This window comes from Microchirus variegatus (genome assembly GCF_963457635.1).
Source record: "Microchirus variegatus genome assembly, chromosome: 8".
In the NCBI taxonomy this organism is placed as follows: domain Eukaryota; kingdom Metazoa; phylum Chordata; class Actinopteri; order Pleuronectiformes; family Soleidae; genus Microchirus; species Microchirus variegatus.
Window position 1 is genome coordinate 10633841 of NC_139809.1, and position 25023 is coordinate 10658863.

Sequence of the window (25023 nt, forward strand, 5' to 3'; positions counted from 1 at the left end):
CAACATGGTAAAAAGATGTCATTTTACTTTCAATTCATTTTACATTCTTCAGGGTATTAACATTAAAATTTTTCAGAACTCCATGTAGGACATTTCTATACGTAAATGTAAGAACTGTGGCAGTAGTAATGCAATATTTAGAAAATGTACTCTTGATACTCCAGTACTTTTAAAAACAAGTACTGCAGTGCTTTTACTGAAGTAGACATCTGACTGTAATACTAAAATTAAGCAAGGGGTATCTGTACTTTTACTCAAGTAATGAAGTTGTGTACTCTGTCCGCCTCTGAGTGTGACCTAGATGAAGTCGGCAGCTTTGGAACCGGTGCGTTCCATTACATGGGGAAAAAAAGTGACATCACTTCTGAGCTCACCGCGTTCCATTTGAGAAGTCGAGGGTAAAAAATAGACATGTAAATAAGCCTCTTGGGCTTGTCATTGTAAAAAAATTGCCAGTCCATAAGTGGCACTGTGAAGTCAGGGATCATCAGGGACCTGACAAACCTGGAGCTATAGTCTGCAGGTCCACACGTTTACCGACATAGCTGGGGAGAGATTAGGGGTCGTATGATGACATCACAACATAAACACATCTTAGATAAAAGCATTTCTATTTCGTCCCACCACCAAGATAAAAGGAATGTGATGAAATCATGACATTCCATTCTGCATACCTGCATGGGTCACATTCCAAGTAGGAGGTCAACGATGGACGTGGATGATCAGATCGAATGGAGGCAGTCATGCAACGTTAAAGATGCAAACTGCCATAACACCCATGAAAAAGAAGAGGAAAAAGATCTTTCAGGTAACAACAGCAGAACTGGGAACACTGGCACAGCTGCTTTAGCGTTAGCTTCTTTAGCTTACGTATCAAATCATATTCCAATTGATGTAGGGCACCAAATCACAGCATTCATTATCACAAACGCTGGAGGAATATCTTCTTTTTTTTAGTTCCTTTCAAAACTTGTGCTGCAAATTTGGATCTAATGGAGGCTTTTTACAGACTTTTCCTGACAATAAAGAACTTTTTAGACCAATCGAGATATAACAAAAGCAAGAACTAGTTTTTCAGCACCCTCTAGGGACATAATGTTTCTAATTAGGGATTGACTGAGTACCAAGTGATGCAAATTGATTTTTTATCTTTCATTAGGGCATGTTTTTGGACATGCATGAAAATTCATGAAGATTTGTCCAAAATGCATTCAAGCACAATGATTGCCCCCTAAAGTCAGCCTTTGTAACCTGTTAGTTCTGAAGTTACCAAATTCAGTAGCAAATGTATCACGCTATCCAAAAGGTCTTTTGGAGCCAGATTTCAAATTCAACAGGAAGTCATTAATTAAGAATTTTGTAAGGAATTTTGAGCTATGTTTTATATATTACATGTCCAAGGTTCCTTACTGTGGGACAGGAGGCCAAGGTAATGCTCCCCAAAGTAACTATTTGGTCAGATATTTAGGGATAAGTGAATTTATGTTGTTCTAGTATGAAATCATTCTTAGTTTAACAGCTCTTGTGTGTTCAATCCATTTAATCTGATTCTATTCACTCTACAGTGTAAGGACACCCAGTGACCATGACACAAAAATTCCTATCAACGTCCTCGAGATGTGGCGGCCCCGGCAAACACCAGCGCCACATGGCGGCCCCCACGGACGAGTTCATTCAAATCATTACAAGAACCTGCAAGGACACAATAATACACAATCTCAGGATCCCCAAGGGTCCCATGCCCCCCACACAGCCCACCACTTCGAAAGTGGAAATGAAACAATCGTCCACATCTGTGACTACACGGCGTGGCCCCGATATCCGGCAGCTACGCAAACAGCCCACCACCTCTAAAGTGGACATGAAACAAGCAAGGCGTGGCCCCGATATCCGCCAGCTGCGCAAACAGCCCACCACCTCTAAAGTGGACATGAAACAAGCGGGTGGCCGCGATTCCCGCCAGTGCCACAAACAGTCCCCCAACAAGGACTTTATTCAAATAATCTGCAGAACCAATAAAGACACAATAATTCACAATCTCAGGATCCCCAAGGGTCCGCCCCCTTCCGAGGTTCTTCCTACTCGCGAGGATCTACTTAACGCTGAAGAAGAGAAAAAGTTGCACAAACTTGATAGAGAACAGACTTGTGAACAGAGGGTTCTTGATGGTGAGAAAAAGGCAGAGGAAATTCGGCAGACCTTACTGGAGCATGCCCACTACTTGAGGATGGAACAAGAGTATGAAATCAGAAACTTCAACAGCAACATTATGGGAGCCAAGTGCCTCGCCCACAACGAGGCCAAGGTCAAGGAGAACAAAGTGCTCCGAGATAAAATATTGAAGGAGGAGAGGGATCTGATTGCACTCGACCATTTGACACACAAAAAGTTCTGGGATGCTATCGACGAGAGGCAGCGGCGTCAAAAACAATTTCGCATAGAGTCACGGAAGTGCATCGGTCAGCAGATCCAGGAGAACGTGGAGCGGCGGAAACGGCACGCCGACATGATCAAGATGGAGGGACAGCGGACTCGGGACGAGCTCGAGAGGAAGCGACAGCAAGTGCTCATGGACAAGAGGAGGAAACGGGACGAGGACCGGCGAAAGCACGGCGAAATTATACGAGTCAACGAGATCATAATGAACAAGGAAAAGAGGCAGAGGGAGGACGAGCGGATGGAAAATGTAAAATATATGGAGCAACTGATGCAAATGGAGTTTACAAAAAAGAACGAAGAAGAGCAGAAAATCATGAAAAAGGCAAACGACCGAATTTACATTGAGAGTTGCAACCAACATTTAAGGGAGCGTCAGTGTATAGCAAAAGACCAGAAGGAAGAGGAGAAGATGAAAACATATTGGGTGCTCAACCAACAGCTAGAGAAAGATAAGCAAATTCAAGAGCACAAACAGAAGAAGATTGAAGCTCTCAAGGCTGCAGGGTTCCTTGACGTATACTGCAGTGGCTTGAAAAGAAAGGCAATGGTCGATGCCCGGGTCCAGACCCAGGCCCAGGCGAGGAATGTGAACGTCCTGAAAAAACTACCTATTTCTAAAACAAGTAAAATTAAAATATCTGAGAAAGCTTGGTCATACATGTAGCATGATGTTGTCCAAAGGAGTTGACAACTGGACTTGGATATTTGACTTCTTATCAGAGAAGGCCCCACAGTTGTGACTGACAGCTGGGAAAACCCCCCTTTGTGGGTTCTATCACCTGCCCATACAGTCGTTTGTCACTACAACTCTTACTTGGGAAAAGTAAGATTTTAGAATTTTTTTTTCCGTGTAATTTATCAGTAATAAGTAATGTCAGGACTCAGGGACGATGGCCAGGAGGTGTCGCCAACCACTGCCTATTAGAAGAATCGCAGAGACATTCTGTGAATAAATTCACAATATACTGACACATGTCGTGTATTAGTTGTCGAGCATATAATTTGCAATAAAAAAGATACAATAATGTTCCGTGTTAAGTCACAGTGTCTTAAACTGGTCATCAACGCCATTCGAAAGATTATTTGCATTTCAGATATGGATGTATGTGATAACAACAACAACAAAATGGGAAAATCATGAATGCACAGAGCCAGGTGCATGAGTATGCCAAGTGAGAAAATAATAATAGAATGAAGGATTACCAATAAAGCAGGGGGAAGAAATATGACACTAACTAAGGTGCATCAAACTCAAAATGACCTGGGGGCCAGTGAACTTCTAGTCTGGTCAGGAGGGAGGAGGGGGCCGGTCCATCATGATGTTGCAAATATAATATCTATTGCAAATGATTTCAAAGTGTTTGTTTTGATATATAGTTCACAACACAACTTGGTTTCTGGCCACTGGATGGACAAAGGTGGGGCTGGCCTCTCTCCACATCTGTCTGCAGCGGCGCAGATGCCTTTGGCGGGAAGGACACAAAAGTACAAATGGGTGGGTAAACAAAATAAATCATGAAATAGGACATACTGTACCTGTGGCAGAGTTGGTTTAATCCAGGATGGATGCGAGCTCCAGGAACTGGGATGACATGCGGTGACACACTAGTGGTTCAGCTCTAGGTCCTGGTTAGCGTGCCGTTTCTGCTCATTTTTGGGGTTGTAGTCCGAGGAGTGGCTGACAACTGCACCTAGCACTCAATACCACACTACCGTTGAAAAGTTTGGGGTCACCTATACAATTTTTTGCGTTTTCCATTAAAAGTCACACTTTTATTCATCAAAAGAGTTGCAAAATGAAGAGAAATGCAAAATAATAATAATTTTGCCCTTCAAACTGTTTTCAGCTGTGCTAACATCATTGCACAAGGGTTTTCTAATCATCCAATAGACTTCTAACACGATTAGCAAACACAATGTACCATTAGAACACTGGAAATGGGCCTCTATACACCTAATATTTCACATATTTCATTAAAACCCAGACGTTTGCACCCAGAATAGTCGGTTACCACATAAACAATGTATAGAGTGTATTTATGATTAATTTATATTCATTGAAAAAAAATGAGTATATTTCTAAGTGACCCCAAACTTTTGAACGGTAGTGTGGTCCAGGGAAAGAGTGGAGACAAAGAAAACGCATATATAAAATGGTCTACGATGGTGATTGTACTGTAGATGTGGTTCCTTCAGAAAAGTCCTCAGCTGTGTGCGATCATTGGTGGCTGTTTAAAGGTTGTATACATTTACTGCGAGTGCACACGGAACAGACACACTTTTAGGCATCATAGGACAGTGAAGGTCTAATTGCCCAGTTTGGGATGAAATAAAGTCTTAAGAATGTTTGTTTGACAGTGTGGGTTTCCTAGAAATCACAATGACACATGAGTTTGGTACAAACGGACAATTGATCTGCAGGACCGTTACCTGGACCAGGCTGAGTGCAAGAAGCCGCTCTGCCTCCACTCTCCATGTTGCTGCTGCCACTAAACATGGAATAAAATAAATAAATCAGTGTTTTGGTTACTTATCACAGATATTGACGCAAGTACTACAACACATTTTCTCCAGTAAATAAAAGCCCCACAGATTAAATGTACTTAGCCAAAATCATAGGTTTATTATTGGTTATTTTGGAGTGAATTAAATAAGGCACATTCACGTCATCTTAAAACATTCAAACCTGAAAAAAGGCAGAAACTGATTAGGACACGACGGACAGATACGCTGTTGTTTTTTGAGTTCTGTGAAATCGATGAGGTGTCAAGTTCAGGTTCATTTAAAGCTGTCTGCAGTCAAACAGTATGATATGGCAATGATGAGCGAACAGAAAGAACAGCAGTGTTCTTGCTTGTTAAATGTCAAATACAGCAACATACCTTTGATCTGAAGCCTCACTTTCGTGGGGCTTTGTACGCATGATCCAAAACTATGATTGGCTCAGTATAATTTCAGTCTAAAAAATCAAAGTGACTAAATGTTGACCGGTGTCAGGCGCAAGGTTCAAGTTGGTTTTTTTTTGCTGCAAGTCAATTTTCAAAGAAACAAAATTAAATGCCAATGATTTGGAAAAACTATAAGCGGTGACGTAAATGGGTTGAATACATGCAGGAACAGTGATGTGATTCTTGAACTTCCCGTATAAAATTCATTATTAACGTTCAGGAGAAGTCGAGCCTCTCTGAACACATGACACATACATAAATAACATTGAAGTATTCAAAATAAAAAGTATGTGGAATAGTACGTTTCTAAACTGGGGGACAAATTAAGGTTCTAAATCTAACGCGTAGCATTCAAATAAAAGAAGAAAACAAGTCCAGTGCTCAGATCAGCAATACAGTCTAATACCTCAAATGAAGCAAAAAAAAAAAAAAAAAAAAAAACATTCAAAACTAAAATAAAAGTCTATCCCTTTTTTTTTTTTTAGTTTAAGTCAAGTGTAAAACAAAGTGCATCAGACTGGGTGAGAGAAGGAAGAGGAGGAGATACAGGAGCTGTGATGTGTTCATATCACTGCTGTACTCAATATGAACTGGTCAAAAGGTTTTACCAAATACATTTAAAAAGAACGTTTGATTTGAGACGAGTGCCACAAGTTTACAAAGCAGTTTTTGTAAGAGAGGTGGGAAAGTTTGGGGGCTAACATATGAGAAGAAAAGTGGCACTTGACTTTTTTTTTCTTGGCATTTGCAGTACGTTAGGTCCATATCTATATATCCATCGACTTCATGGCTGACCGATGTGCCCAGTTACAATAAATAAATCATAGGGTGGAAATCTAAGGATGAGTACAACACACTTTTTTGCATTTTGTGGTGACTTTTAAAGAGCCAGTCATCCCAAATTCCAAAACTATACTTACATCATGCAGCCAATTTCCAAAAAAATCAACATTCCTCTCCACAAACTTGTGTTGTGGTATTCCTCCAACGTTTATCACAATGTGCAAAATACACATTGATGATTTATTACAGTATTACTTTATACGAGTAAAATAGCACCCACACACGTTCCCCTTGTGTTTCTTATCCACACACTGTGCCCTCAGTAAGTCACCTGCTAAGTTTGAAGCTTGTCACGTGAACCGTTGGACAGTTATGTGAATAAGAGACGGACAGGCTGAAGGACGGGCACACGGACAAAACAGATGTCTCTTGAGTTAATAGAGAGAGTAATTTACACACGTGGGTAGAAGAAAGAAGATTGTTGTCTTTTTTGTGGATTTTGCATGTTCTCTGGGTTCTTCAGTCTCCTCCAACAGTACAAAAACATGCAGAGGTTCTAAATTGACTATGGCTGTGAATTTGAGAGTGAATGGTTGTGCATCTCCTTGTGATGGACTGCTAATGTGTCCAGGGTGTACACCGCCTCTCTCCCTATGTTGGCTGGGATTGGCTTCGGTGACCCCCTCATGTGGGGGATAAAGCAGTAGACAATGAATTCATGAATATATATACAGTATTTAGAAGTGTTTTTTTACGACAATGACATGATCACGTTTATCATAGACTTGTGTGCGGTGTTGCTGTGTCTAACCCTAAACTGGACTTTGTGAGTCTACATTTCCACATCATCACAGCACTGTGCTATTTCATTACAGTGCCGTTTGTGGCCTGAAGGAATGAGACCGTTAATGGCACTACAAGGTGTTGTTGGATATTCGATTACTAAATTAATTGTCAACTATTTTGATACCGACCTAAAACCAAGCTAGATGTCCAAATCCAACTACAGGTACAGTTTTTGTTACTACGAGTGAACAGGCCCTGTGAAGTCTTTCTGACCAGCAGCTAGTTCAGTCCATGTAACGGTTGGACGGGGGAGTGGAGGTCAGCGGGGTGAGTGGCATTGGAGTTCCCATCTTTGCATTCCGACTGTGACGGCTCGCCATCGACACAAGGGGGCGTCAGGTTGTCGGATGCCTCTGCTAATGTTCCGTTTACAGGATGCAGGACCTGGTTGTCGGTGTGAGAAGACTCGTCTGACGTGTTTGAAACAGAGAGGCTGGGTAAAACGTGTGTAGGAGGGGCTTCGAACAAATTGTCAGGGAGTGACAATGCATTAAACGGCGGGGATGGTGAGGTCTCGCTACCGGTGCTGCAGGTAGACACGTCAGTGGAGGGTGCGTCGTGCGCATCTGTGGACGTCTGCACGTCCGCTGACAGAGAGTCAGCAGCTGCGTTGATGGCAGGCGAGTCATCGGTCTGATCACTCTCTTTTTCAGTGCATTCACTTGTGTTATAAACTGACTCCAACTGATCCGACATGTGTTCGCCAAAGTCCAATGTGTGACAACGTCCGAGGGGGCGCTCTCCCCGTCGGGGCCCAGACTTGATCGATGCCGAGGGGCTGCTGACCTCCACCGTCTCCCCTCGCCTCAACCTCCTCCTTTCTGGATTCATCTGTGAAGAAGTCAAGTAAACATTTACATCATCCATATAAATGTTTCAGTGCAACATTAAACAGTGTTGAACAAATATATTAGACCACCACCCAACGTAAGGTGTATGCCACAGCCACAGCTGCCCTAAAATAACAGTGTCTAAATCTTCTTTTATGTTTCTGAAATGGTTAATTCCATAAATCCTGGCAGGAAGGTAAGTGTAAATCAAAGGACACATACGTGCCATTGTGTACAAGGAAAAAAAAGAAGAAAAAATTAGGCAAAAGTCAAAACACTCCATGCTGTCACTGAAACACATTGGTCTAAATGTGATTCTGAGGTGATGAAGGTAAAATAAAGGGTTAATTCCAATAATGAACAGAAGGTTAATCAAGTAGGCCAAAAGATGATATTGATGACAGCTTTCAATGAGTGGATAAAGGAAATGTTTCCCCCCTTCTGATCTGCACAGATGTTGACATCAGTGTGTGTTAGATATTGTACCTGGTTCAGGGTTGGTGAACACCTGGGAGGAGGACTGGAGGAGCCTTTCTTCATTTGTTGAATCCTAAATTAAAACACATCAATTCAATCACATGAACACATAAAAAAAACAAGCCCGGAAATCTACACCACTCCACATAACCGAGCAGTCTACCTGCTCATGGACTGAGCCAGCTTCTGTCTCCTGCTGTTGGAGTGATCCTGCAGCCTCAGCCGCTGCACAAATGAATGAGCTGCAGTGACGACGACAAAGAGAGAGGGGAAAAAAAAATCCAGATTCAGACAAGAGTGCTATCGATGAACTAACATCTTCTCATTAAAGATGTTTATTTATATTACCAAGAGCTCCTTTGGGGACGGAGAGAAGTTTTATTGGTTCAGCGTCAGGGGAGAGTCCAGATGCTTTCTGCAGGGCTCTCAGGATCTCAGTGTTCTGCAGAAGAAAAGAACAGTTATTATTCCTGCTGGTATCGTTTTTAATTCTGCCTCACTGACAAATTAATTAAGTGAGGGATAATGTGCACTGGGCCAGTCATTATTGTGGATTGAAGCAGGTCTTGAATCACCCTGAAACTTATTACACAGCAACTTACTGTAATACAAACAATTCGAAACAAATTATTGATCGCAATGTTTTTTTATTATTATTATTTAGAAAACATTTTTGTTCCAACAACTTTGTTATCCATGTCCCTTTGCCCTCTGTGTGTTTCTAACTCACTAACAGTAGGTTATTATACGCTATTGAAGAGAAAGGAAGACTATTGGCTGCAATATATAATCTGTTGATAATAATGAACCTTACACGTACACCCCTCCCATGACCCTGTAGTGTAATTTGCAGGACCACCTTGCCACCGAGCTCGTAGGCGCAGTCCAGTGGCGTCCGCTGTCTTTTGTTCCTGAGGCCGGGTGAGGCTCCGCCCCTCAGCAGCAGCTCCACCAGCGCCTGGTGTCCACCGCGCACCGCCTCGTGGAGAGCCGTGTTCCCATGAAGGTTTGCAAGGTTGACCAGTGCATTACTCTGCACAGATGGGGAATTGTATGTTTAAATTTAAACTAAATTCACATCTTTTAGAACACACTTCACTGTTAGAAATGCCCGTGTCCTTTTCAGACAGTAGGAATGTACGGTAGATGGGAATATGTGTTTTGGACTACAGATGGAAATTAGCTAGAGCTGGGCCTAATGTTTTGTACACTGTCCCAGATACATAAAATAAATATATTTAGCTACATTATTTTCCTTTTAAGTGGCATAAGTGACTGAAATCAGTAGCATGTCTCGTTCCATGACCACTCCGACAGCATTACTTTAGTATCTTGATGAAGTTACACTGTGTTTACCTGTAACAAGATGGTGACCGTCTCCAGGCTTCCACAGAGACAAGCAAGTATTAGAGGTGTGTTGCCATAGTGATCCTTCTTATTCAGTTTGGCATTGCACTCCAGCAGGAACCTCACCACCTACACACATCAAGGACACAACAAAGAACAAAATACCAAGAACTTCAGCACAAACACATTAAAACCAAAAGCAGCTGGAGTTAAATCTCTGCCCACCCACTCTTAGCTCCCGTTCCTGCTCCTACCTGGACGTGGCTGTTCTGGCTGGCCAGGTGAAGCGGCGTGGCACTCTGGTTGTTGCGGGCGTTAACGTTGGCCCCGTGGCGGATCAGCTGGGTGGTCAACATTGAGTGGCCGTGCAGGGCGGCAACATGGAGCGGCGTGAAGCCGTCGACATTGGAGGTGTTAACGCCAAGAGTTCCTGCCTGCAGAGCAGACAGCTGCAATACACAAAGTGGACAAAGACAACAGAAAAAGTAGTGAATAAACATTATTATTTATTAAGAAGTCAACTTCCTGAACAGAAAATGCTGTTTCAGTGGTTGAATGTTAGAGTTGATTAATTTCTGATTTCTCAGAAGAAAATCAGAAAAGGTGAATTTGGTTTGTTATTTGCCAAATAAAAATTTAATATTTTGTTTGACACCATTTTTGAAAGATTTCTAAAATACTGATGTTTTCTAATTTTTATGACAGGTGGTCTATTAAATTTGTTTAGCACTATATTTTTTGAAATTAAGAAATTTCATCATTCCCATTTTTCAGTTTCTTTGCAACTCACTCATGAATTAGGTAAAGCATAGTATGGATCAGTTGTGCAATAGTAATAAAATAGGTTTAACATTGTGTTTATGAATGTTAAATGCTTAAATCACTTGTGGGTGTACAGAACAGTTGCGTTGATATAATTGACACTTTTGATCAATCTACAGTTGATGAAATCATGTAAGTGATGGTGCACTGATGATGAGATGACAAACCTTCTGGGTGGGGGCACATTTTGGACACTGACACAGTGGGTGGCAGAGGGGAACCTCGGACTGAATTTCTCCTTCATCTTCCTCTTCCTCATCCATCCACTCTAACAGGTAACGGACCTGAAACAGACGGACACACAGAGATGAAAGCAGCAGAACTGACCTGCCTCTTGTAAAGACTTTCATCAAACAGAGTATCCTAACGTAAAATGTGATACAGTATAATTTTGAACTCACCATCTCTATGTCACCATCTGCCACAGCACGAAGCAGCTTCTCCACCTGCCAATTGTACAGATGCACAGTGTCAGTTGATGAGGAAAGATCAGCCACTCTATAGCCTCTGTCCCTTCTACTTTAGCTGAGGTTAACAGTACTCCAGTACATAAAAAATGTCACAAATAAGTAACCTTGTGTTAATTCATACATTTAAACTGTATTACTTATTTGGACTACACCCATCACTTTTACAGGCAGACAAAAGATAGGAAAAAAAGGGATAAGGAAAACTTTTGACATATTTAAAAATAACTGAAATTATGTCAGATTTTTAATCGCTTCAAAAAGATGGTTTAGAGCATTTCGGGCACTTTAAACACATAACTCCCGGTATGTGTGTGTGTTTTCTGTCACCTCTCTGTGTCGGACTCGTTCTACCTCCGGTTTAGACTCGGAGCCCAGAGAGGAGGTGCTGGAGACGGACGAGCGATGGCTGCTGCAGTCTGAGGCCAGAGGGGAGCAACTTGGAGACTGGGAGGAGGAGACAGAGGAAAATATAAAAATGTACCAATGCAGTTGCTCTAAATGAAAAACCTTTACATTATAAATAAACTACAGAGCAAATGCTTTTGAATAACAACAGCTGACTAGTTCTATATAAAAAAAATATCCTCACAAGAAAACAGACAGTTTTCTATGTTGCTTTTTTCACAGAGTGGCCAGACTTATCAGAATAACTGAATGAGTAAACCGGACAGCTCATAATATGAGCTGTCATATATTATATGAGTGTATGATGTATTTCCATACGTCATAACTCTGTTTGACTGGTCTGAAGGCAATGGACTATAGACTTGTCATATCAGTCATAAATTAATCGATTCCTCATTTAGCAGCTGCAATGTTTAGGGTCGGATAAATATTTCTTGCTCATCAGGTTTGGATTCAGTGACCCCTGACATGTGACAGATCAGACTCACATAAACTCGGCTGCCGCTGCGCTGACGGCCATTCTGAGTCGACTGCAACAACATGAGGATCTAAAAGGAAAACAAAAAAAAACAAGGATGGAAAAAAACAGAAACAACAGAAACTTCAATAAATGTTAACGCTTTAAAAAAAAAAAAAGAGAGTTCCTTCACTGACCTTGGAGTTGAGCGCACACTGCAGCGGTGAGTCTTTGCTCTTGTTGAGGATGTTGGTGCTCGCTCCGTTCTCCAACAGCACCTGGATGATTCCCTCGTAGCCCCATCGCGCTGCCATGTGCAGCGCCGTGTCTCCTTTATCGTTCTGCAGGTCTAGGCGGCACATTTGCAGGTCATAGTAGACCAGCGCCTTCACACACTTAACACACAACACAGAAGAAAAACCACCCGTCAGTCCTTGGCTGACAATAAGGTTCACATTTAACGCCGATTATCTGTAAAAGTAAACACTTTTTCCACATTATTTTGTAACTTGTGTGCTACAAAGAGAATATGCTGGAAATTCACAGATTCAAGAACTGTCAATATACCCTTTATCTCCCCAGGCCTCCAACAATTGTATTAAAGTTTCACAATGCTATAACAAGGCAATGGGGAAAGTCCCTGGGAAAATCCCAGGAACCCAAGACAAGAACAGCGACGAACACCACAGGAAAGATCGTTGATCGAGTAGAAGAAAACAGAAACATGGACAGATTGTTTGGAATGCAACTACTTTGTTTTTGTATTTATTTATTTTTTAATTGTTATTTTTAAACCTGTATAAAGAGAAAACTTTCAATATAAGCTTAAGGTCAAATCAATGAGGCTAAATGAGGGGCTGTGTTTGACTTACGTCCTCATGTCCATACATGCAGGCGAGGTGCAGCGGTGTGTTGCCGTTGTTGTCCTGAACATCTGTGTTGGCCTTGTAGTGCAGCAGCAGCAGCTAGAGGAGGGGGAGAAGGTCATTTTTTTTCATGAATCCTGTTTGTATTTGAGACGGTTGGACAGTTATAATAATAAATTATACTGCACCTAAAGAAACAGGAATACCATCTAATTGCATTTGTTATCCAATTTAGGACATTAACACTAACCTTGTCAGGCACAAATGTGGTACTAATAAGGCAAAAACTAATTTCCGATGGTGGTTCAGTTTTGGGCTAAGATTCAAAAGTAAAAGAATGCTTAAATTGTTATGCTTAAGGTTAGGAATAAGGCTTTGTTTAGGCCATCCAAATGAATGGAAGTCAAAGCAGGATAGCTGCGAGAACCTGTGTGTATGTTTGTGCGTCAGCTGTCATTACCGTGACTCCCTGGTATCCCCGTTGGCAGGCCAGGTGCAGCGGTGTGAGAGCGTGGTAATCTGTGGCGTTGACTGTCGCTCCTTTGGATACCAGCAGGTCTATCAGGTGGGCTTGACCTGCCACACACACACACACACACACGCACGTGCACATAAATTAGGGCTGAGATTATTAATGAAGCTCTTTTTTAAATCCGTCTGTACATTAGCAGCTGCTCACCACAGATAGCAGCAGCGTGCAGTGGAGTGTAACCTCGATCATCTCTGGAGAACGGCGTGATGATGGAGGGGTCGTTCAGCCGCCTGCAACAGAAAGACACTAACATCAGTGGGTTTAGAGGTGGTTCACACAGAATTAAGAGGTAATCTCAATGCTAAGATAAAGCGTTGAGTTGTAGTCCTCATGGAGACAAAACCTGGTCCTAATGAGGAAGAATCCAGTTTTTGAGGAACTGTTTAAGTTAAAGGCCAACACGTGAAGGCTGTACAAATGAAAGTCAACACAGTGTACCAGGAAGAAGAGCTGCACAAACCTGTGTGATGGCATTTAGGGACCCATTTCTTCAAAGGCCTGATTGAGAATTAAGACTCAGTTTTATTGTTAAAAGCTAAACTACAAGTTAAATTACTCTGTATTCTTTCAGATGTCAGTTTGAGTGTCATGGGCCTCTCAGTAAATTTAGGAGTGAATATCTATATCTAACTATTCATCCAATCAGGATGGTGTTTAATAATACCCCCATAAGTGTTGTAGGGAGGAAAGGAAGAAAATGGTAAACAAAAAGTAAGGAGGTGCATGATGCTAACCCGGAAAGCTGCAGGTCACAGAGGTCACAGGAGCAGAGGGGGTGACACATCCTCACATCCTCGTCGCTCTCTCCTTCACACAGCAGTCGTTCAACCTCTGCCTCATTTCCATTTGCTATGTGCTATATCACACACACAGAAAGACAAAAAATAAATAAAACGATATTAAACTGATATTCCTGTAAATTGTACCTCCGACAGTGAAACTTAAAATCACAATGTTAATATTGCATATACAGAATCTAATCTAATTTCAGTCATACTGATAGTATGACTAAAATTGAACTAATTTCAAGCCTCCAATAATTTCAAGAGATGGTTAAATTCCCAACTGCTCACCTCAAACAGACAGTGGATGGGTGTGGAAGCGCTCTGCGACAACGACCTCATTCTGACTTTGAACAAGGCCTTGTCGTTCAGCTCTGAACCTGAGCCCTGCACACACACAGAAACAAAATCATCTGTACTGTACAAAATACTGCCGAGATAATAGCACAATAGTGTGGGTGTGTGTTGGTGTGCATCTTACAGAGTGCGTGTCTTTCAGCTTCCCCAGGTTGATGTACTCCACCGCTGCCTCAAACGTGCTCAGGCAGTAACTGAGCTCGTCTTTACTGGAGTGGCTAAAGCAGAAGTTCCTGATGTAGCTCAGGTTGGCCATCCTGGAGAAAGACAACAAGGTCAACACATTCCCTCCACTTTCTGTCCCTGTTAGGCTAATCTCTGAAATTAATTTTCCTCTCATCAATCAATATTTATTTATTATAACAAAATAGTATTTAGACACTTAATATGACATTCAAATTTGTGGGTTAGGGTTTCTCAGGTCTTGCCAAAGGTGTCAGATTAACTCTTTCTCACAGCTCACCAGTTGGGGATTTCCGTCTTCACCAGCAGGTAGAGGATGACAGAGAGCAGGTCATCTGCACTTACAGCCTCGATACTGACTGCTGGGGAAGATACACATTCTGTGAGGTTTAACACACCACAAGAAACTAACGAAAACCTCAGTCTTAAATGGCAAAGTCTTCCTTCTTTCATCCCGCCATGTCGCTCCCTCATGCTGTGCGACAGCTTGTTCAGGCCAAATGACTAAATTGGCCTCTTGAAAAACCTCAATTAGGAGCGGATCGTACCACTCTGCAGGCTGACAGTAGGGTTGTTGTTGTGGGCCAATAAGCTTTCGGGTTTCCAAAGCAAACTGGATAAACACATTAAAGGCCGACAGAGTGCGTATTGTTCTGTGTACTGATCTCATTTCAGGTGACTAACCGTAATACTGATGGCAACAAATATAAGTCCTGTGTGTGAATTGGTAAGAATTAATGACATCTAATGGTGAAAGTGCAGCATACTTCACATAGCAGAAAAGATGTAAACCCTCTTCCATAACTCTCTCTCACTCTGCCGCCAGGCACCAGGCTTTGAGGGCAGAGTCACCTTCAATATTGTGTGCAATATTGTGAACAGCTTACACAAGAACAAACTGATTAAATACGGCCCAAAATGGATAAATCGTAAAACAGAACATTGTTCTGTAACCTGCGATGACGAGACATTTAATAAGATAAGATAGCCCTTATAATAAAAAAAATGTTATTAAATGTCTCATCATCCTCATATTGAGTAGCTGCATATCAGTTTCCAGAGCTATGAGGTCCCATCTGGTGCATTCAGCTTTAAATAACTCAAGAGCCAAGAGGAATGTTTTCATTTTCTATGGATGGAAACATGCTGCACATGCTGCACAAGTGCTGTCATATCTCAGACAAAACAGATTTGATGAGATGCAACTGTGGTGGATCACTTTAATGGTGAGTAATGTGACTACGTTCTATGCTTGGTTGAACTCACCACTTTCTCTGAAATTCAGCAAAACAGATATTAAATGGAACATTTACATTTTAATAACAACAACAAAAGGCTGGATATGATGGTCCCCCATGTGATCACTCTGTCTGCAACTATTTCAGTGTTTATGTGTCCAAAATATAAGCTCCTAGATAAGCCAGGTTTCAAGTACACTGCATGGTATATGCAAAAATGATGTTGAACATGGAGATAACAGTACTAGACTAAGAATCCGGCACAATCACACTGCATACCGGCACGTATGGGGGTCTGAGTTGCAGTCACTGTGACCCTGCGCAGGCAGAGCAGTTTGAGGAGAGGGGACGTCTGCTGGTTGAGCCGACTGAGCTCTCTCTTTGCCCGAGACAAGTTTATACTGCAGGGAAACAGAAGCAGCACAGGTTGGAGCTGAGAAACTTGAATCAAACATGAACATGTATCCGTTTCCAGCCTTTAAATTCTACCTGTCCTTAACAGTAACCCGTTGAACTGACCTGAACTCAGGTTTGACTCCCAGGTCTTTCTGCTGCAGCTCCTGCAGACTACGGGTGGTTTTGTTGAAGGCAGCATCCTGTTTGACAAGCAGAAAACACATTTTGGTGCAGTTCAAATCATCATCACACATTTTTAAAACATGTTATTACCACCCATCCATCCAGCCGTCTCATGACCCCAACCCTTTTCCTTGAAAACCGATGGCATCAGTTACCAAAACATCTTTGACATAACTGGACCATTTAACCACAGCAACATATGACAAAGGAAGGAACATAATAACAACCTCCTGATGTCAGAGATGCAATCTTGTGATGTTTGTGTGATTTAATTTATTGTCTATATTTAAACTGTTGCATTCAGATCTGAGGGTTAAGTTGTTAAACAATCCAAGTTCATCAAGTCCAACAAACGCAACACTATAAAGATATACGAGATGTCAGACCTACCTGGCTGGCTTCAAGCAGTCCCACAAAGTTAAAGATTAAATCATGGATACCATGATGAACATACATCTGGGTAATGACAGAGAGAACATTTCACAGTGAGTGATATCACACATGATACTGAGGAGACATCACTTTAAGTAAGTTCACAGTATTTTGAGTATTGTTCCTTTGACCTCATTTCAAGTTTCTACTTCATTTGCTAAATTTTTCATTTTAATTTTTGTTTTTTGGGTGAATCATGTCAAAACATAATCCTGTTCTTTGTACCACAGCCATTTCACTACTGTACTACTTTCACTACTTCTTTTTCACTCTGCTGGGAAATTCAGAATGCCCATTAACTTGCAGACCCATACTTCCTCAGAAGTTGATACTTTCATTTTCTAGCCTGACCATATGAAAACTTTTATAGCTCATCTGCAGATGACAGTTTCAATTAGTCACATGGTTCTAACAAGTAACACAGACTAAAAAACAAGCAAATTTACCTCCACAGCCTGTTTCAGTAGAGTCATCTGAAGCTCCTGCTTTGTCAGAAGTTTCTGTGAAAGAAAAAAACAAACAAACGATCAACTTCCATCAATGCACAGCATGTGATACAACTCCTGTGAATACTCTTATGAAACATAAGCGCTCATAAATAACTCCTCATAGTTATTTATTCACTCCCCATCACTAGTAAATCAGGAAAATATTTATTCCAACGTGGCTTACATTAAATCGTTGACAACTGCAGCACATGATAAAGCACTGGTCAAGTGCGCTGCACTGTTAGTAGCTCATATGAAACCAAACCAAACCTTCTATGAGTGTAGAAGAGATGTACATGTAGAGGAATGAGTGAGATTCCTCAGTTGGTGTGTAGGGAAAGAACTGGTTTGAGTTAAAGGTAAATAAGTGAAGAAAATGCGTGAAATATGTTTCAGTAGCAAATGATGGCTGTTCACATGCATCTCTGCCAAATATTTAACAGAGGGAGAAAGCCATCAACAAAGATCCTTTGATTCCATGAGAGAGTGAGTCACCCACTTAATTCACATGAACCAGAACTAGATGGATACACTGTCTGTCTCGTATCAGTCACTTGCACTGGTACTTGTGAATTTCTCTGTGAGATGAATAAAGTATCTATCCATCCATCTATCTATCTATCTATCTATCTATCTATCTATCTATCTATCTATCTATCTATCTATCTATCTATCTATCTATCTATCTATCTATCTATCTATCTATCTATCTATCTATCTATCACAGACTTGGAGAGCATTCTAAACAATGAATAAAACAACTCTTAAAACTTTGTCTAAAGCTTCAAGAAAACAGTATTCTCTCTCCTGACCAGTGCAAGTTGATCATGAGGAATTAAGGGTCGAAAAGGACACCAATGAGACATGCCCTCTGAAAGAAGAAGGTTTCCACATCACGCTTTCCATGATCTTCATCAGTCATCTGAGCTAACGGGAAGGTTTTTACTCACCAGGCGAGAGTCTCTCAGCAGACACTGGAGACATTTAGTGTAGAGACCATTCACTGAGTCCTACAAAAAAAACACAGGAGGCCCGTCAGACTCGCCACATATTGTATCCTCTAAACATTGTATCGTTGTCACAGCTATCAAAATATTAACCTAAAAAATGAGAAGAAAGGAATTAAAGAATAGGTTATCTAAGAAAACAGAACAAAGACAAAAAAAAATTTGAGGAAGAAGGTGAGGATCTAGGAGGTCATCATACTATGTGGTGTCGGAGTCCCTTCCTCTCCTGCTCCTTAAAGGCCTGGCAGAAGCCGAGGATGAACTTGTCCAGTTTCTGCGCATGGCTGCCCAGGAACTCCCTGACATCCTCCACGTTTTTCAGGCAGTAAGGGTGCGGCTGGCTGAACTCAGTAGGGCTCGTGTCTACCTCGACTGGACGCGAGATGCATAAGATGCTGTAGCTCTGCTCTTGATCATTGTAGAAGGTTTCCTCAAACAAAATGGACACCGACACTGGAGCTGGGAAGCCGGATCCAAACAGGACCTGCCTGTCCTGGATCCTCACTTCCTAAAATATACAAGGAGAAGCAGATAGAGCACAGAATTTTTATTGCATCAAATTTACATTTACATTTGTCTGTGTGTGTGTGGGTGGGGGGAGGTGGGGGCACTGGGGAGAAGTGCAAGAGAAAATCTAGGTCAAATGTGGATTTCAATGTTGTGGTAATTACTGAGAGGTCCACAAGGGGGCAATAGCGGTTCTGCACTGGAACTTTTGTAAATTACATTAATTACAAAAATTAAAAATTAACATTCTAACATACAAAATAGACTAACATGTTTTCACGTCTACATATATATGTAAAGAAAACAAGCACAAGTTGATTTTTCAAATTGAAAAAGCTTACGGTGTATGTATTGAGACATGTTTATCAACTGACAGTGGAGAGCACCAGTGCAGTGAATCTAGCTGCCTCACCAGACACCAATCAATAATATTATGAGTTACAGCTCTGACAAGACAAAATGTGAAGCAGACCTTTGTTTGTAATGGACTCATTGAAGCAGCAGAGTTTTGATACTATTATGCATACTCATACTGCATTTGTCAAAGAAATGATTTGCTTCTGATCTTTTGGACGCAGTAGTTGGACCAGACAGGAAACAAACCTTTCCATCCACAGTCTGGTATCCGTTCTCCACCGGCTGTAGTACGTAGCTGTCAAACTGAGAGTCTGAGTAGCCACCATTGGTCAAACTTCCACAACAGGGAACAAGGACCTGCAAAGTATTGTACAATGAAGGGAAAATGAATGCAATTTATGCAAAACTAAATAACACTTCTCTTTTTTTTTTTAAACGTAGTTGTGAAACCCTAATGTGCCGTACTATGTGTAGTGTACACCTACTCTCCTCTATGTTGCAATTTGTACAACTGATTTTCTAGATAAGCAGTCCGTCTGGAAACGGGAAATGTAAGCTGAAATCTAATTAGATGTATTTTCCTGTATTCTACTGATATTTGTACAGTGCTCAGGTCATTTAAGTTCCCAGACGAGTCCTGAGAAGTCAGAGCGTTGAGAGACGACATGCTTTTAAATTGATTTTGCAGTTGTTTAAGTCATTTCAGGTAAGTCCTGTCACAGGCTGAGCTTTGTGTGCCATCAGAGAGCTGAGGACGAATCTAACAAGACTAAAATAACAAATTTGCTGAACTGACAGCTGCTTATAGAATATGATGTAGGATGTATGGTAGTTGTACATTAAGAGTTAGTCCTCTTATTATTCTGTTATAACTATAAAACATCTGGTGTGTGGGCTGATAGAGGGTATCTGTCAAAACTTCACTTCTGCACATTACACTACACAACAACTTTAACCAAATAAAAAATGCTCAGAAAAAGCCACTATATTGCTAAGCTGATGGCAGCAATATATGTAGTCTGCTCATATTTGCCAAAAAAAAAAAAGTTTACAGTTTCCAAGCAGTCAATCTCTGGCAATGCGAGTTTGTTTTGCACATTTGATAAACATGAGTAGTGTGCTGTAAATAAAACCAAAATAAAAGTTAAAAATTGTATTTCTATGGTAATTCTTATTTAGCCATGAATATGATGTATTTTGTGTTCTCAGACAGTAAGCAGTTGAACTGTTGCTCATCAATACCAAAGGGATTCTATCTAACCAGCCATGTTGCAGGAATCTGAACCAGTCATGGTTTCAAAAGGTTAAAGATTACAACACACACAAAAAAAAACAGCAATAACAACAAAAATTCAGAAAGCAAAAGAAGAAAATTGTGAAAATCAACAACGGAAACAGACTTAATTATAATTTCCAATTGGGAAAACAATATCAGCTCTGCTAAGCTGTTAACATACGCAGTTCCTTACACATACACACAGCAACTAAGTCCTAATGAATACACAACTCATCTCCTCCATCCTCAGCTAAATAAGCTTATCGGAGTGCATGATGGGAATCCTACACATGCTTTGTTGATAAGAGGAGACAAAAAGGTGCGACTCACAATGCCGTGGAGCTCTGCCACTCGGCTGCAGAGATCTGGCCTCTGCTTCTCCAACGCCAAGTAGAAAGGATTCCTGAGGATGTTCTCATCATATACAGCCATAAGGAGCTGGATGTCAAGATCCTAGAGAAAAGTGCAGAGGAGAGAATTTTGACAGATTATAATAATTAGACAAATCAACCAACGCCTCAAATGGTGGTGTTTGGGTGCAGAGGCGATTGAAAGTTGTATTTTCAAACCAATTTATTCTCCTTGCTTGACCACTTCTGATGATGCAAAGATAATACATTCATTTTGATAAAACATCTGGAGTGTCATTAAAAGGTGGAAACAGCAAGCAGCTTTCACAACATCTGCAACTATTTGTTGTCTTGAACACTGAGCTTTGGAGATACAAATAAAATTGGTCCACAACAATTTAAATTGCCATTGAAAGACCTCCATCCATGCTGAACTATAAGTAGGATGTAATGAATAAATGATGACAGTGACCACAAAAAGGTATGTGGAAATTCTGCATCAAGAATTGAGTTATAGCCATTCAGCCGAAGTCTGAGGAGATAAAAACAAAACAGATCTTGTGATTCCTGCATGTCTCAAAAACAAAATGATACTCTTGATTAACCACTTAGAACAAATCAGCTGCTAAAATCGAGGCTAACAGAACACAATAAAATTCCCATTTAGGACAGTGTTTTGTTCTGTTCAGATAGGAGTTGTTTTTCCCTTTCCTTTTCAGATTGATTTAAAATTATATTTTTTTGCATGGCAAAATCTCCTGCAGACAGAAACACTCTTCTTTAAAGTGTGGAAAACTCCAACTGTCCCTTTCCATGTGGTTACCTGAAACCAAACCTGGATGTGATCCACTTACCAACTTTCTAACCACAAAAACTGCCTGTGTTCTCATAAAATCAACTGATTATTTGAAACATTTCCATGCAAAAGTAAGAAACGTTTGCTTGCTTTATTCTTTTTACATATTTGGGTTTGGGACTGTTGAGTGAACAGAGGACATTTGAACACCAGATTCTGACGTAGTTCACATATCAGCCAATCTGATCAAACATCAAACATTTCATTATTTTCTGATGCTTGGTGCTGGAGGCAAAGTTAGGGTTTTCCGAGTGAGTGATCTGTCCCCAATCCCTGCCATCACCACTCTCTCCATCCCACAAAAATCCCACAATGTTTTCAAATACATACCCTGATCTTTGATCCGTCACAACTCCCTTAAGATTACTTAAGCAGTGGACTCCCCGAACACATCCTAGACTGCACTGACAAAGTGCTTTTTATTTACAAATAATGCTGGACATGTTATTGAATGACCATTCTTAAACTGTGAAGCATCATTATGCACCCTTTAAAAGTATAAGAAAATGTGTAAAATGCATTGTGTCATATGTTGATTATTTTGTCAATTAATTGATACATAAAAGGCAGAACAATTTGTAAAATACTTTGCATCCTTCAAATGACAGCAACCAAGGATATTCAGTTTACCTTCAGAGAAATGGAAACCAGATGTTCATATTTAGGAAGTTAAGTAGACATTCAATTATCAAAACAAATCAATACACTTTAGTAGTCGTTTTTAATTGAGTAAACCATTAACCACCGCGGCCCTACTACTCTCCCTGTGAACTCACAGCCAAAAAAAGCTACTGAAAAGTATCATAGATCGATCCAACCAGCCGTCTGCTCCTCTGCCCCTTCAGGCATGTCGCTCAAGAGAAATTACCCAAAGTAGACAACCATAACACTCTCACCTCATCCCTCTGCTCAGTCATCAGATTCATTCCCCCTCCGCTCCAGCAGAGACTAAACTGGGAGCCAGTTCAGTAGATTAGAGACGGACCACCCAGCCGACTGAGCGGCCTCATGACAGGCAGCTCAGCTGGGTTGAAGCTGCGAGAGAATGAGTCACGTGACCCTCGTGGTCCTTGTGACCGCCAAGGCTCGAAATTGTTCATGTGTTTGGTGGTGTAAAAGAATGTCCGTCCCTTCAGGACAAACACGCACACATGCACACTTCATTACAGTACACACAGAGATTATGGTCATTCAGCTGGTGTCTTAGGAGAACACACACTGAATGGAAACCAAGTGTAGTTTGATTTTCATTTTAAGTGAACTATTAAAACTTCCTGATCAACTCTACAACTTCTAGTTCCAGCATCTCAAGTGTAACAGTTTGATATTATTGTGAAATAAATATCTGACAGAGGAAACCAGGATGGCTAACAACTTATTCAAAGTCTTGTATGTTATTTATGGAACAATATATAAATAAAACACAATATAAATTATATAATAATAGTTTCATCATCTTGTTATCTGTCAGTAATTTTCTCCATTACCTGATTGGTTGTTAATCCATGAAGTGTCAGATGGATGTATGTACATACATAACCATAACATAGCCACATTTAATAGAGCAGTTAATTAGCATGTACTTTCACGAAACAATAAGGGACTGTATCATTAAGGATGTCTATAAAGAGCTCAAACCACAAAAGCAATTCAAAAGACAATGTGTTGATCTGTTAAGACTATTAAGAGCAGACGTTTAAAGCTGGAAGGATGCAAAGAAGCAATAAATCCTGCTACAGAGCAGTGTAGCCTTCAAAAAATCCTAATCTTAATTTGTGACAGAAACAAACAACCTACCATATGATGAAGCAAAGTGCACTGAGCAGATGGCAGAGGAGATCAGATGAGCGGGGGAATGAAAGACAACACCACTACTGTCTCCTTGTTTCATCAGATCAATACCAATTTCTCAGGAGCTCAAGCCTGAAAACAACTGCAAAGAGGATTTGTGGCTAAAAAAGTAACCATCGCATCACACACTAAACACATGATGAAGCCTGACCATACAGACAGAAACTATCCAGGTCTCTTCTGAGTAAAACCGAGAAGTGGGAAGGAAAAAACCTTACCAGCCACCTTTGACCTATACATAACTTGACATCATCCCATCCTGTTCTCAGGATCAAGCAATCAGTTGTGAAACAGCAGCAAAGTGCACGACTTCAAAAGAGAGATCTAAAGTAAATTGACCTTTAACAGCTGACACGTGAAGTTAGCCAAGAATGGGGCTTTTCAAAATAAAATTATTGCCAATTATTTGAAACAATAGAATTTAGGATTATTTTTTTTTACTGTGCCGGTATACGCTGTTATAATAAAACAGTCAACATGCTAAATATTTTGCTCTTAAACTATTTGGTTCCAGTTCAGCTAGCAAATTCAATACAATCTCCATGTTGTTATCTCGTGACTTGGTTTGGGATATTTGTAGTTTTCTTATCATCAAAGAAACGGCTTTAAAGTGATGTCCCCATAGTGTGTATACATGGCAGGTGACTAATGTGTATGTGAGGGGTTGTTTTTGCTAATCTACACAGCTAACCTACACCAGCTGCTCACAAACCGCTGTAAATCCTGGTGTGACACTGGGTCTCAGAGCTGAGTACTGGAAGGTTAACGATAAAATATGCTTGCATGCTATAGCAACAAAAAAGCAGCAACACCGTTTTAGACCAGCCAAGAATCGTGAATATGACTGCAGATCTGCAGTTAGCATTAGCACTCCTGGCAACCGAGGTCGCACGTCACATATAACGTTAGCTTGTTTACATGTTAGCATGGTCAACAGGAACAATGGTTCGTAAAGATGGACGTTTTACCTCTTATCAATATGTCTCTCAGCTCATCCAGGCTTTGGCATGGCAATGAGGAGCGGCCACGGCAGCCTGTCAGGAGCTGTTTACTCGGATCATCTGGCCAAAACAGCTGCAGCAATCACCACCTTAGCCTTTAGTCACCGCCGGGTTGCCAGACCTCATAGAGGAAACACGTAACACGTAAACGAAGCCATCAAAGGTGATTGTGCTTGCGTGGGGTTGAGTTAAATGTTACCAGATCAAATGCCAAACTGTTAAAATAATCTTATTAGACTGTTTGATAATCAATAAACATAATCACACAATCTCAGAACTGATTAACTGTAAATGACCCAAATGCATCAATAACACACAGCTTTACACTGCCCTCTACAGGCCAACTACACAAATGAGCTCTTTTGGGGGGAACTCCAACACCAATTTTACACATCAAGTTTATATTGAGCACAACTCATCCAAAGATGCTGTACTCTATATTATCGTTATTATTATTAGTAGTAGTAGTAGCAGCAGTCGTGCTGTAGTAATAGTAGTAGTAGTATTGCCATCACATCGGTTCTCGCCCAAGAACTA

At 40.8% G+C, this 25023-nt stretch overlaps 1 protein-coding gene across 1 annotated transcript; it reads right to left on the reverse strand.

Annotated features, from left to right (window-relative positions):
- Positions 1 to 5155: 5155 nt before the first annotated feature.
- Positions 5156 to 24543, reverse strand: ankrd27 (ankyrin repeat domain 27 (VPS9 domain)). The gene is made up of 28 exons (XM_083893482.1): positions 24454 to 24543; positions 20759 to 20881; positions 19399 to 19509; positions 18488 to 18796; positions 18232 to 18291; positions 17240 to 17293; positions 16752 to 16817; positions 16302 to 16378; positions 16062 to 16183; positions 14825 to 14903; positions 14486 to 14618; positions 14296 to 14391; positions 13957 to 14078; positions 13370 to 13452; positions 13151 to 13266; positions 12697 to 12789; positions 12022 to 12219; positions 11856 to 11915; positions 11290 to 11406; positions 10894 to 10938; positions 10660 to 10776; positions 9925 to 10119; positions 9680 to 9799; positions 9183 to 9356; positions 8672 to 8765; positions 8487 to 8565; positions 8333 to 8396; positions 5156 to 7847 (listed from the first exon to the last, which is right to left on the reverse strand). Exons 2-28 carry the CDS (start codon positions 20858 to 20860, stop codon positions 7236 to 7238), a joined length of 3498 nt encoding a protein of 1165 aa, XP_083749608.1. The 5' UTR covers positions 20861 to 20881; positions 24454 to 24543; the 3' UTR covers positions 5156 to 7235.
- Positions 24544 to 25023: the final 480 nt, after the last annotated feature.

Bases quoted from the DNA above. Each gene is read 5' to 3' on its own strand.
- ankrd27 (XM_083893482.1), bottom strand. From the start codon at position 20,860: ATGGCTGTATATGATGAGAACATCCTCAGGAATCCTTTCTACTTGGCG. The intron at 17,294-18,231 runs GTGAGTAAAAAC...TTTCTTTCACAG, and splicing joins TGCTGAGAGACTCTCGCCTG to AAACTTCTGACAAAGCAGGA. The intron at 14,392-14,485 runs GTAAGATGCACA...GTGTGTGTGCAG, and splicing joins AGCTGAAAGACACGCACTCT to GGCTCAGGTTCAGAGCTGAA.